The sequence below is a fragment of the Solea senegalensis genome, linkage group LG7 (genome assembly GCF_019176455.1).
Source record: "Solea senegalensis isolate Sse05_10M linkage group LG7, IFAPA_SoseM_1, whole genome shotgun sequence".
Taxonomy (NCBI): Eukaryota; Metazoa; Chordata; class Actinopteri; order Pleuronectiformes; family Soleidae; genus Solea; species Solea senegalensis.
Window position 1 is genome coordinate 27,017,904 of NC_058027.1, and position 12,500 is coordinate 27,030,403.

The 12,500-nt window shown below is 42.8% G+C and overlaps 1 protein-coding gene across 3 annotated transcripts in view; it reads right to left on the reverse strand.

Annotated features, from left to right (window-relative positions):
* The window catches only part of znf536 (zinc finger protein 536), a 248,216-nt gene that overhangs the window by 57,200 nt on the left and 178,516 nt on the right, over nt 1–12,500 (reverse strand). For all 3 annotated transcript variants that reach the window (XM_044030798.1, XM_044030797.1, XM_044030799.1), the window contains one exon: nt 4,850–5,008. In XM_044030798.1, the coding sequence (XP_043886733.1) occupies nt 4,850–5,008 (159 nt within the window). The remainder of the gene's footprint in view (nt 1–4,849; nt 5,009–12,500) is intronic.

Consider the following 12,500-nt stretch of genomic DNA (forward strand, 5'->3'; position numbering starts at 1 on the left):
GTCTATAATATAGTTAAGAATATCCTTAGTGTTTTATTTACTTTTTTTATATCAGTCACCTGCCGCTGCCTCTGTGACTGACTTCAACGTGAGATTCTGTGATTTTATGTGAAATCCTTTGTTCGGATTAACCTCAGTGACACAGAGCTGCCACACGGGGCAGCAGCGGACCAGCAGCGGACCAGCAGCTCCTTCCCGTGTCCCTGAGGGCTAAGAATAAAAACGCTGGTTTTCTCAATGGAGTTTGGTTGTGTGTGTGTGTAAGTGGATGATTTACAAACTTCACTGTCCAGTGTTTTCAGTGAAGTAAGAAATGGAAAATATAACACGGGGGGGAGTGTATAAGGAAGAAGGTAAGGAGGATGAATGATGGGAGAAACGGGGGTGAGGGAGAAGAATGAGGGTGGGGAGACCACAGGTCCCTCTTGATTCATCCTGATTACAAGGTTGGGTTAAGGTTAAGTGACACGGGCAAGTCCTGCCTCCCCCTCTCCCTCCCTCCCTCTCTTTGTCTCAGCCTCTCGTAAAAGGTGAGCAGGGACTCTTATTGGTTATGCAGCCCTGCCTGAAGTTATGTGTGCTATTGTCAAGAGCTGGGAAGGACCTTTTTATTTTTTTACACACAGCTGCTTACTGCTAAATAGTGCCTTGTCCAGAAGGGGACAATCTGGGCCTCTAATTGCTGTCACTGAAGCCTAGATTCATTATGTGACTTTCCCATTAAAATGTGAGCATTAATTTGTATAATGAAATATCACCCTCTGCAGTGTGTTCATTAGCCGTGGCCCCACACTGTAGCACCGCGGCGGCGGCGGCGGCACAACGTTAGCTACCTTGAACACTGTGGTTAATTTTGCTAATGGATATTTTCCCCCCACTCACTGTTCAAGAGGAAATTAATACTGTAACATTAGCTCTTTAACTTTTGGAGGAATTTAAATTCACTTGGTTGCTTTCAAGCTGGCGTTAGTCGCTCATTAATCTCGGCGTGGCGTCGCACAATGCCGCCGCCGCCGCCGCCGCCACCGGCTCGGTAAGCAATTCCATTGTGTCACTCACACTGCATTAGGGTGACGCTGTCATCTGTGCATTTCTCTGCATTGTCACCGCGACACAGAGGGAGAGAGAGAGAGAGGATCTTTAGCCGCTGTAAAAGTCATCTCGTGGATGTAATCAGGGTGTCACAGTGGAGCCGCTATGATTAGGTTATGGGGATGATTTAAAGGCCACATGTTGGGGATGCATCAAGCTGCTCCACTCGCCGCAGCGCGAGCGCACGACGGATGCTCAACCTGTGCTTGGACGGGCGCGCGTCCAACGATACATTCCTCTCCCCACAAAAACACAGCATCCTTCCTCCTCTAACCTCTCTCACTTGGTTTGAGCCTGTCTTACTTCACACTGCGAGGTATTTGAATGTGAGAGGAACTGAGAAATGACAGACAGACAGACGGACAGACAGATAACTGTGAACAGACTTTCTCATCTTCAGCTATGCAAAGTAATTACATGTGGAGTCCCACAGGGCTCAATCATTGGGACCCTTTACGTTCAATAGGTAAGTATATGAATGTGTACCTGTGCACAAGTGTTGAGCACTGACACAAAGTCACTTATTTTACGTCGACAGACGTAAGAAACATCGACACTGAGCTCGTAAAGCGAGACGACTGCGAACAGGTTGGCGTTTGAGGGAAAACACAAAAAAACGTCCGCAAAACGCCTCTCGTCTCCACCCGCTCCTGCTCTGCAGCTGCATACGCACAAATGGCTCTTTTCTAGTTCAACTCTACTCAGTTTGGTATCAGTCACGTTGTTTTCCATGACTTCATAGCTCCTCCTTAACGTGGGCGGAGTCATCACTGCAGTGGCTGTTTTTTTGGGTGAAAGTGAATCATTAAAAAGATTTGTACACACAATGGTTCAGTACTTCCCGCATGACCGTGCGAATACCACTGAACTTTAAGATAAGTAGCTTTTGGAATTATAAGTCGATTTTAGAATTTGAAAGTAGATTTTAGAACTATACAAGTAGTCTTTTTAACTTTGATCTACAGTTGGACATTGTTGGCTCTTCAGTGACGACACTCTCCGACCAATCAGTGACCTTCAGTCTGTCGACGTCACATTTTAGTGACAGAGCAGAAACTAAATAAAGGTTCTCTCCGTGCTGATTCACGGAAAAACACCAAAACTCCAGTTAAATCAGTGAAACTTACACACTGCAGCTTTAAACTACAGTTTACTGCGTGTGTGTTTTGCAGGCCTGAGCTGAGGTCTCCACTTTCTCCATAATAAAATATGGCCCTCACGGGTATCCTTACTGAACTACTCAAAGCACACATAACTCAGCTCTCGCACAGATGCTGAAAACTCCACGTCTGTGTCTGCACACGGACGTCTTCATCACGCGAGGACACCACAGCTACATGTCTGAAGTCATGAAGCAGAGGAACACAGCACTGGTGGTCTCTCACTCGGCCTTTTAAGTGAAGGAAGAGGGGGAGAGGGGGGGAGGGAGGGAGGGAGGAGGGAATAAAGCGAAAGAGACACAGAAGGAGAATAAAAGAAAGAAAGAGAAAGAGGAAAAAAATGACAGCTTTGATTCCTCTCAGCTGTAAGGGATTTCCATTTTCAGTCGAGAGCGTTTTAGCCTCAGCGTCTTCACCGGCACCCGAGGATTAGTTCACAGTGAAGAGCAGGAACTAATGAAAGAGGTCAGCGCGGTCAAACGCTGAGCGCTCTTCAACGAGTGAGCGGAACAAATGTTTGATAGATTTCACGAACGTTTTCTCTCTGTTGCTTTTTCCCCTCTCCACTTTATGTTCATGTCGGGGCCACTGAAAAACAATATTCTTTTTAATAACATGACTCCAGTGGTTCCCAAAGACTGGGTCGGGACCCACAGAAGGGTCGTGGGAGATTATTTTGGGTCCCAGAACAAATTTTGCAGAATTGTTCCAACTTTTTATTTAAACTGTATGTGTTTGTGTTTTAAAAACATGCATAAAATGACAGATATGGCTGTAGATGAGTAGCTAAATTATGCTCTTGTTATGATTTATATTGTAATTTTGATACTAACACTGCTGTAAACTGTGAATGCAGGACAAAAACAAGGAGATAAACTACACTTTTAAAGCGTTAAATGTAAATTACATGTATTAAGACGCTGGTTTATCCTGTAATCTGACGCTAATTTTCTTAAATCCTTGTTTAAAGACGCTTTACCTCGAGAAATGAATGATTTTTTTCTGCAAATGTTGACATTTCTTTTCCAAAAACAACATTCTATTTAACACACATTTTTAATTTTTGACTCCAGTGGTTCCCAAAGACTGGGTCGGGACCCACAGATGTGTCGCGGGAGATTATTTTGGGTCCCAGAGCAAATTTTGCTGAATTTTTTCAACTTTTTTTTTTTTGTTAAATGTATGTATTTAAGTGTTTTGCTTTCAGTGAAAACACGACTGGCTATAGTATGTAAGAATTAGTGACATCTAATGGCGAGAATGCAGATTGCAATAAACAAATTAGCCTCCAATTCAAAACACATGCTCTGGCTGGTTTGACCACTGAGTTTTCTATTTTAAAGCAATGATACACTGTTACTAGAGACTATTTTTCATTTCTGACAATAAACTCCAAATCTTACAGACTGGACCTTTAACAAAAGGCTCACCTCATAAAACATGTGTCCACTGAAGTCTACAAATATCTCCCGGATATGTTTACGGCTTTATTCCCACAGTTCAAGTGAGATTTGTGTCCCTTTTTTAAAAGCGCTTACTCTGCAGCACCAAATCCCATAAGGAAAAACAGCGATTTTACATCCCAGCAAACAGGACTGCTTCACCCACAGCTGCCTCCGTCACTACGTTCAAATGTCTTATTTTGTGACTTCAGTGTGTGGAATCTTCACTCCAGATTCATCTAAGTGACACAAACTGAAGCGGAGAGGCAGCAGAAGACGAGACGCTCCCGTGTCCCCGCAGGCTGAAAACGCTGATTTTCTCTATGGGGTTTGGTGAAAGAGAACAAGTGGTTTGTAAAGGTTGTTTATCAGCGAGGTGAAGTGGTGAAGATGTTGTGAGCTGATGTGAAGTGGTTAAAAAACCTTGTTTTTCCTTGTGTCCTCGTCCCTGTGTCCTTGTTTGTCGCGCGTCCTCTGCGTGGCCTAGTTGTGACTCTAACCTGAATAGTCAGTGGGGCGTTTGTACCTCGCAGAGGGTTCGAAACCCTGGCTTTTGTCCACATCATTACTCTGACTGCAGCCCAACTGAAGACAGGTCGTCACACAAGCACCTGAGCCCCAAGGTCCGGACGCGATCAGGATGAAATCACTTTAAAAACACTGAAACTATGAGAGACATGTCCCTCACACGTGTCCACACACTGTGGACAGGACGGCTGCTGGAAAGTTATTGAGAGTTAGCGAGTGTGAAAATGTCCTCTGAGAGACGTCAGCAGAGGACGATCAGGCCCTGTGTGTTAATGAGAGGACGACGGTGAGGGACAGTGAGGGACACAGTGAGGGACAGTGTCCTTTTTTAAGTCTGTGTTCACGTGAGTTTAAAAGCAACACTAATGTCAGACTGTTTGTAAAATGTTGTATTGTTATATTTCCTTCCTTTCTCTGACTCCTTCCTTCAATCCTTCCTTCCTTAACTCCTTCATTCTTCTCTCGTATCCTCCTTCCTCCCTCTCTTCTCTTACATTTATCTTCTTTTTGACTCGATCAATTACAAACTAATATGAATCAAATTCATCTGCATCATCATCATGTCCATCACATGAGTGACACAGTGAATCCACACACACACACACACACACACACACACACACTGACCTGTGTGTATCCGCAGGTGAACTTTGAGATGATGGGATGTCCTGAAGGACTTTCCACAGTAAGGACAGTCTTTAGAGGACGAGGCCAGACTGCGCTCACGGTGCTGAGGAGGCGGCGGCTGAAGGTTCCCCGCCGCTTTCACCGAGTCATCGCCAACATCTGCACACACAGAGGAGGAGGAGGAGGAGGAGGAGGTGGAGGAGGAGGAGGAGGTGGAGGAGGAGGTGGAGGAGAGGAGGAGGAGGAGGGAGGAGGAGGAGGAGGAGGAGGAGGAGGAGACAATGGAAGGTGAGTTGAGCACAATCATCATAAACAGTTTATTGATCATGTTCTTCTTCAGTAACTTCCTGTTTATTTTTATTTGACCACTTTTTGAAGAAAAAGAAACTTTTACTGACGTCACATGATCAACGATGACATCACACACTGCTCTTTTTTCTCCTGCCCTTTCTTTTTCTTTCTTTCTTCTATCTCTCCCTCCCTCCCTCCCACCTCCTCCGTTCCTCTCTCTCTCTCTGATGACGGCAGACGTCACATCACTTGCTGCTCTTCTTTTGTCTCCCCGTGTTTTTCCTTCCTTCCCTCCTTCCTTCCTTCCTTCCCTCCCTCCCTTCCTTCCTTCCTTCCTCCCTCCCTCCTTGCTCAAATGTGCTAACGCCACACAAAGTCAGAGCCATCAAACAGGTTCAGGGGCCGCGCTGACAGAACGCTGACAGTTCAGAAGCTTTTCAGATTCTTCAGAAACTCGACAGTCCTGAGATCCACTCCCAACACGCCCGCCCGCCCCTCCTCTCCCTCCCCTCCCCTCCCGCCCGCCGCCGCCTCTGCCGTCTCCCCCTGTTTGTCTTTTTTTATCCTTTGCTATCATCATCATTCCCATTAAGATTGCGGTGAAAGTGAACAATACAAAAACACGACAGAAAAGAGACGACGGAGAGAATGAGATAAATTGGGCTGTGTCAGCATCGCAGGATCTCCTCGCACCTCTTCCTGCGACCTGATTTTGACAGGTAGTTGTCAGAGATATGATAGGGTGATAACGGTTTTGACCCCGCCCTCTGCCACATCCTCCCAACACACACACACACACACAGAGAGAGAGAAGAAAAACGATGATGCACAGTTTAGTGCGGCGTCTGTTATCAACACAATCGCAGCGATGAGTGGCAACAACCTGGGAATGTGTTGACAGCAGCAGAAAACGTGAGGTGAGGGTGTCGGCGACGGCGGCCCGCGCGGGGGTGAAAGGTTAAGAGCCTGTGATGTGCTGACAGTTGTGGAAATGAAGCGTTCAAACGCTGGCGGAAAAAATAACGACAACAAAAGAGAAAAAGTGAAACGCTTCATGTTCTCGTGTTCACATTTGTCTCCTTTCTTGTTTTAGTGACTGATTTTTCACAGTCTGGTCATGTGATGCAGTCAGCTGATCTGGGGTCAGCCTCAGCTAAATCCCTTAAACACTTAAAGGACTTTCCCTGAAAAATGTAGGTTTACACTTTTAATTATAAGTGTTTTTCTTTACATTAAGTGTGTTTTTTGTTATTTCTTATTCATTTTCAGGTACTTTTATTTACCTTTATCATTTTATTATTCATTTATTATGCTTTTATTTGATCTTTTATTACATTTTTACTACAAATGTCTTTATTATATACTGCTTCAATTCTTGAAAGACAAAATAATGTAACATTAATTTACAGAAATGAATGGAAATCACACAAATTATGAGTGTTTTTTGTTACATTAAGTCTGTTTGAGTTTCTTATGCATGTTAAGGTAATATCTACAAAAAAAGCCCTGTATTTTTAGGGAATTTGCTGAATTTATTGATTTATTTTATAAATTGTAAATATAAAGTGATCATACTGGAGCAAAAATGACTTAAAAATGTAAATAATTCTTATATATTTCACTAACCGATACATTGAAATGGCATTAACTTATTTTACTGATACAATTAATAATCATTTAACTTCAATTTAAATTCACATCAAAATCATTTAAATATCATAATAAGGTAGAATAAGATGAGAATATGTGCATATAATCAGATCATTTTGCTGTATTACTGTATTGTGGTTTTGTGCAACAATAATAATAAAACTAAGATATAAAACTTGAGAAAAACTATAATTACTCACTCAAACTATAATTATGGCTGATGATCATAGTAAATAAATAAGTGCTTTATGAGTTTATTTAAATATTAAAATGAGGTGTAATAACATGAAAATACATGTGATTAAAGGCTTTGAGATGTTTTTTTTTGCTGTATTGACATGTGGTGAATGAATAAAAGTTAAAGATGTCACTGATTCAGAAGCCGACTCTGACCTCAGACTACAGTTCCATCACAACCACGCGTCAAAGTCTGCGGTAAATAATAATAATAATAATAATAATCATCATCATAATAACGTCTGTGCTCGACCCAAATAAGCACAAACACGGTCAAAAATACGATTTATTTTCCAATCTGGCACAGAGTTTGGTGCCTGTGCAGCCAGAGAGAAAAGAAAGAGACAAAAAAAGAAAAAAATCCAGCAACCCACTTAGGCAACCATGCTGCACAATACGGAACATTTTTTAACAGTAGCCTAATCTTTTCTTTTTTTTTTTCCCCTCTTTTCTGTCGCTCCAACGCTGCCGCGTCTCCTCCCCCCTCCTCCCCCCTCTCACTCCTCGCACTGCGGGAGAAAGTCAAATAAGGTTTACAGAAAAGAAAAAAAGACCCAAGTCAGCAAGTCCCACTCCACGCTGACACCAGACACACAACTCCATTCAGCAAACGCCGCTATCAGCCTGAAGGCCGTTTATCACCAGTCAAAGTGAAAAGGCAAAAAAAAGCAAACGCCAATGTAAGTCGGTGACAATACGCAGACACTGAAAACCAGCTGCTGCTGCTGCGGCGCTGCCAAACGCGCTGGAGGTTTCATTCTGTCAATTTTTATTACTTCTTTTTCTCCTCCTCCTTTAAAAGCAGATGTTAAACTGCGCAGCTTTTGCTTTTCACACAACATTTAAACAACGGAGAAGCTGAAAGAGACGGCGATGAGGAGGAGGAGGAGGAGAAAAGAGACGGACGTTATTTTCCTCTAAACAGCGGAAACATTCAGGAGAAAATCAACATTTTTCATTCTGCGTTTACTGATTTAAAATGTGATGCTACTGCTGTAGCAGGGGGCTCAAACTCGTGGCCCGTGGGCCAAATGTGGGCCGCCACTCAGTATATACATTCAACAAGACGATGGTTCGGTTCGTGTCGTGGTTTTTATTGTTTGTGACGTTAAGGAGAACATTTGAAATGTTCACAGTCTGCAAATATCACGTTCTAGTCGTTATACACTGATTTACTGTGCATGTTTACTGTGACTGATTTAAAATGGAACGTTACTACTACAGCAGAGGTCTCAAACTTGCGGCTCGTGGGCCAAATGTGGCCCGCCACTCAATATATACATGTATATGTGTGTGTTCTAGGGTTCAACAAGACCATGGTTCGGTTGTTGTGGTTTTGGGTCACAGTTTTTATTATTTGTGGAGAAGATTTGAAATGCTCACAGTTCACGTACTATTCATTATATACTGATTAACTGTGTTTTCTTTTGTTATTTCTCACGCAGTTATTCATTTTTATGCTTTTATTTTATATTTCATTACATTTTCCGTGATCTGTCACGTCTCTGAGATGTTTTTCTTTCAAACGACATCTCTAACTCTGAAAATGTTTCTGACATTTATTACAATTTAGGAGTTCCATGACTGATTTAAAATGTGGCATCACTGCTACAGCAGAGGTCTCAAACTTGTGGCTCGTGGGCCAAATGTGGCTACCGTAATGACAGCAAAAAGCTCTTATTCTCTGCTTTTCTGTGAATTTTCATTTTCTTTTAAAAGGCGTTTGATTTTCTCCTCACACTAACGCTGTATCGTTGAGTTTCCATTGTGACATCGGGCAGCGAGTGCTGTGTTTATGAACGTGGGGAAACAAAGATGACGCGTATATAAACACAGTTGTGCACACAGAATCTATTTGTAGGGAATATATATATGTATATATATATATATATATATATATATATATATATATATATATATATATATACATATATACACATTTAATGTACTTTTTTTGCAACCCTATTATTATCGTCCATGTCAAAGACTCCATTAGCGTCATTACTGTCCAACGCCGAATTCCCACCAGTGTGTATTGACGGGGGACGAGTAAAGTGGACGTCCACAACAAACCTGTAATTTCTGACATTTGACGTGGATTAAAAATGCACCATTTAAGGGAAAAACATGAACTCACGCTCACTCACACAACATGGTTTTAGGATTTGAGTCAGAATAAAGGTTAAGTGTAGGTAAATAGTTGTGATGGTTAAGTTTAAGGTAAAATAACATATGTTTGTGAGGACCTAATCAACGACTTTAAGGGGCTTTTGGGGGTTAAGACTACTAAATAATCGAGTAGTATAATCGCCCCTCCCCAGTGTGTGTGTGTGTGTGTGTGCAGGACGGCACCATGCTGTCGCCATAGCCGCCTCCTCATAAACATATTTTCCGCGTTCAACTGTACACATCCATGTTTGGCAGAGACTCCCACAGATCGTGTAACAGACACTAGCCCACCTGCCCGGCCCAGATGGGGGATAAAATTGAAAAAATCCAAAACACAGATCAGGACAAACAGCAGACCACACACACACACACACACACAAACACACACACACGGTACGTCCTTGTGTGTCAGGGTTAACAGAGCTCCTGTAAGAGGAAGACGCATCACTGAGTGGACGAGAGTGAGTTCTCCCGGTGAAACACGCCTTTAATAATAAATGGACTTCACACATTCTTACACACACACATTCCTGTATGGGCATCCAGGTGAGGTCTGAGTAAATGCACTGTGGATGTGAGGACCATCATTTGCTAAGCTTAAAGATAAAACAAATGCTACATTTCCACACAACATGGCGTCCTGACACCAGTTTCCTCTTCAGCTTCTTAAAAAATTGAATTTGAAAAAGTCAGTGTTAAATCAGTACTGAAGTGAGGACCTTCTTATGCGGGAACTGTTGGTTTCATTTGTGGCTACAACATTTTAACTACTGTCTTCCTTCCTAATGCACACACACGCACACACACACACACACACACACACACACACTTTTACTTGATTTTCTTTGTCTGAGGACCTCTCTGAAACTTTAAGCCCAAAAACAGCCTCTAGAGGCCATTACAGTAAAAACAAAGTGAGGACCGGCCAAAATGACCACACAATGCAAAAAGGTCCTCAGTCCAAAGGTTAAAAAATCACACTGGGTCTCACAAAGATAGCTATGCAAACACGCACACACACACACACGTAACCACTAACTTTTTGTTCTTGTTTGTTGCCCTGCGTGTCGTGCACCTGCGTGCGTGTGCGTGACAGCGCTCACGCCCCGCCCCGCCCGCGCATGCTTGTGTTACACACTTGTCTTTTTTTTTAATCAGCTGACTGATCCGCAGCTTTTAATGTGGCTGTTCCAATTACTGTAAAAGTCATCCTGCTTCATATAACCACAAATATTGACACTTTATTGCACAACACATTTATGACATTTTGAAGGTCACCCTGCGCGTTAGGCATCATCCCTCACAGCTGGGGGTGTGTGATGATGTGTGTGTGTGTGTGTGTGTGTCATAACTATCCTCACTGTATTGATTTTTGTTCCTCGTCTTCCTCATTTCCCCCCCCCTTCTCTCTCTTTTTTATGCAAAGAAGCTTCACACAGCAGGAGGCGCAGCAGCAGTGTTACAGCGACTGTCACACAGGTGAGCCTTCGGCTTTTCATAATACACGCCTGTGTAAAGGCCACGGCGGTGTTCGATAGTGCTCACACTATTACACAATTAGGAAAACCTGACATTTTTGTACGGCACAGCTTTACAGCGATACTTCCAGTGAGACACAGACGCTCACTTTCAATTAAAATGTGGAGGAAATGGAAGAAAAATGGACATTTTAGCCACTTCCTTTATCAAATATGCGTCAGGTTAATATCTTAAGAATGTTTTTGATGATATATCTCAGTATTAGACTTTTCTGACTGGAAAGGGAAGTTTGCAAAGTGCTCACTCTGCCACACCAAACCCCATAGAGAAAATCAGCGTTTTTAGCTCATCGGGAAACGGGAGCTGCTGGTCGACTGCTGCCTCGTGTGGTCACTTTGTGTCACTGAGGTTAATGTGAGCAAAGGACGATATATGCTGAAATGATAAAATGGCACATGAGAACGTACTAATGGAGGCAGAAGTGGATCAACAGCTCCTGTGTGACGTGATGTAAAAATCACTGCTTTCTCTATGGAGTTTGGTGTGGGAGAGTGAGCACTGTGAAACTTCAGTTTCCAGTCATTAAAGTCGGTTTAAGAGCAAAATGAAGTGCTGAACAAATTCTTTGGACATCGCAGAGTTTAACTGACAGATTTATTTTTAGTTGAGCCTTTTATTAAGCGGCTGAAATCTGATTTTACCAACCATACGTCAAAAAAAACCCTGAAACAATCGTTGAATTTGACCGCGTTCATGTTGACAGACAGACGTACAAATGACCAGAGTGACCCTGAAGGCATCACTGCCTCGCAGTGAGAGTTTCTTATTAAAAAGAAACAAAAAAAAGTGTCACAAAAACCGATGAAAGTGCTACATTTCACAGCGTTATGTTTATATTTCCTGTTATTTTTCTGTGACTGTGGCAGATTGTTCATTAAATCACAGAAACACTGTCTGGAATCATTTGATATTTAATATTTGACATTTAATAAAAGATCAGTATTTACCAGCACTGTGCATCTCTTCGCTCTCTCTCTCATGTGACTGTGTCGCGAGTGTCAGAGTGTGCGGCCCCTGCAGAGTTGACATGTTTTATTCCAGACAGACCTCACAAAAAATAGATCATAATCCAGACCAATTGTCTTTTAATTAAACATTCAATTTTTATTTCCTTACTCCCTAGAAAATGTTTTGAAACATTTCAACTGTTTTTTTTAAATCTCTGGTGGATGAATCGCTGTCGCGCCTCGAAAACACGACAAACGCAGAACTGTGACTGTGCTAGTACAAGAAAATCACACGGGGGGGTGAAGGCTGTGTGTGTGTGTGTGTGTGTGTGTGTGTGTGGGGGCGCTACATGTATAATTCAGTCGTATCTGATCTGAGACCAGCTCCTCTCTCCTCTGCCTTTACTGGTGTCACGGCGGCGTAATGGAACATGCCAGAACAAAGGCTCCCAGATCAGATTGGAGCAGAGTTGAGCAGGGCCATCTGGGAGGCAGGCTGAGTATCAGTCACTGTGCCTGCTGTCTGTCTGCACACACACACACACACACACACACACACACACACAATCACACACACGCACACACGCGCACACACACTGACTAACTGTGTGTGAGAGTGAAACTGTGTGTGTGAGTGTGTGACACCTCACGCCCTTCCATCAGCACATCATCAGGATCTCACAAACGCTATGACACTATGACACTACGACGTTTCACCACCGGGGGCAGCGTAACAGAGTCTCTGTTTGACACACACACACACACACACACACACACACAGTTAAATTGTTGCAATTTGATATAGAAAGAATACAAAA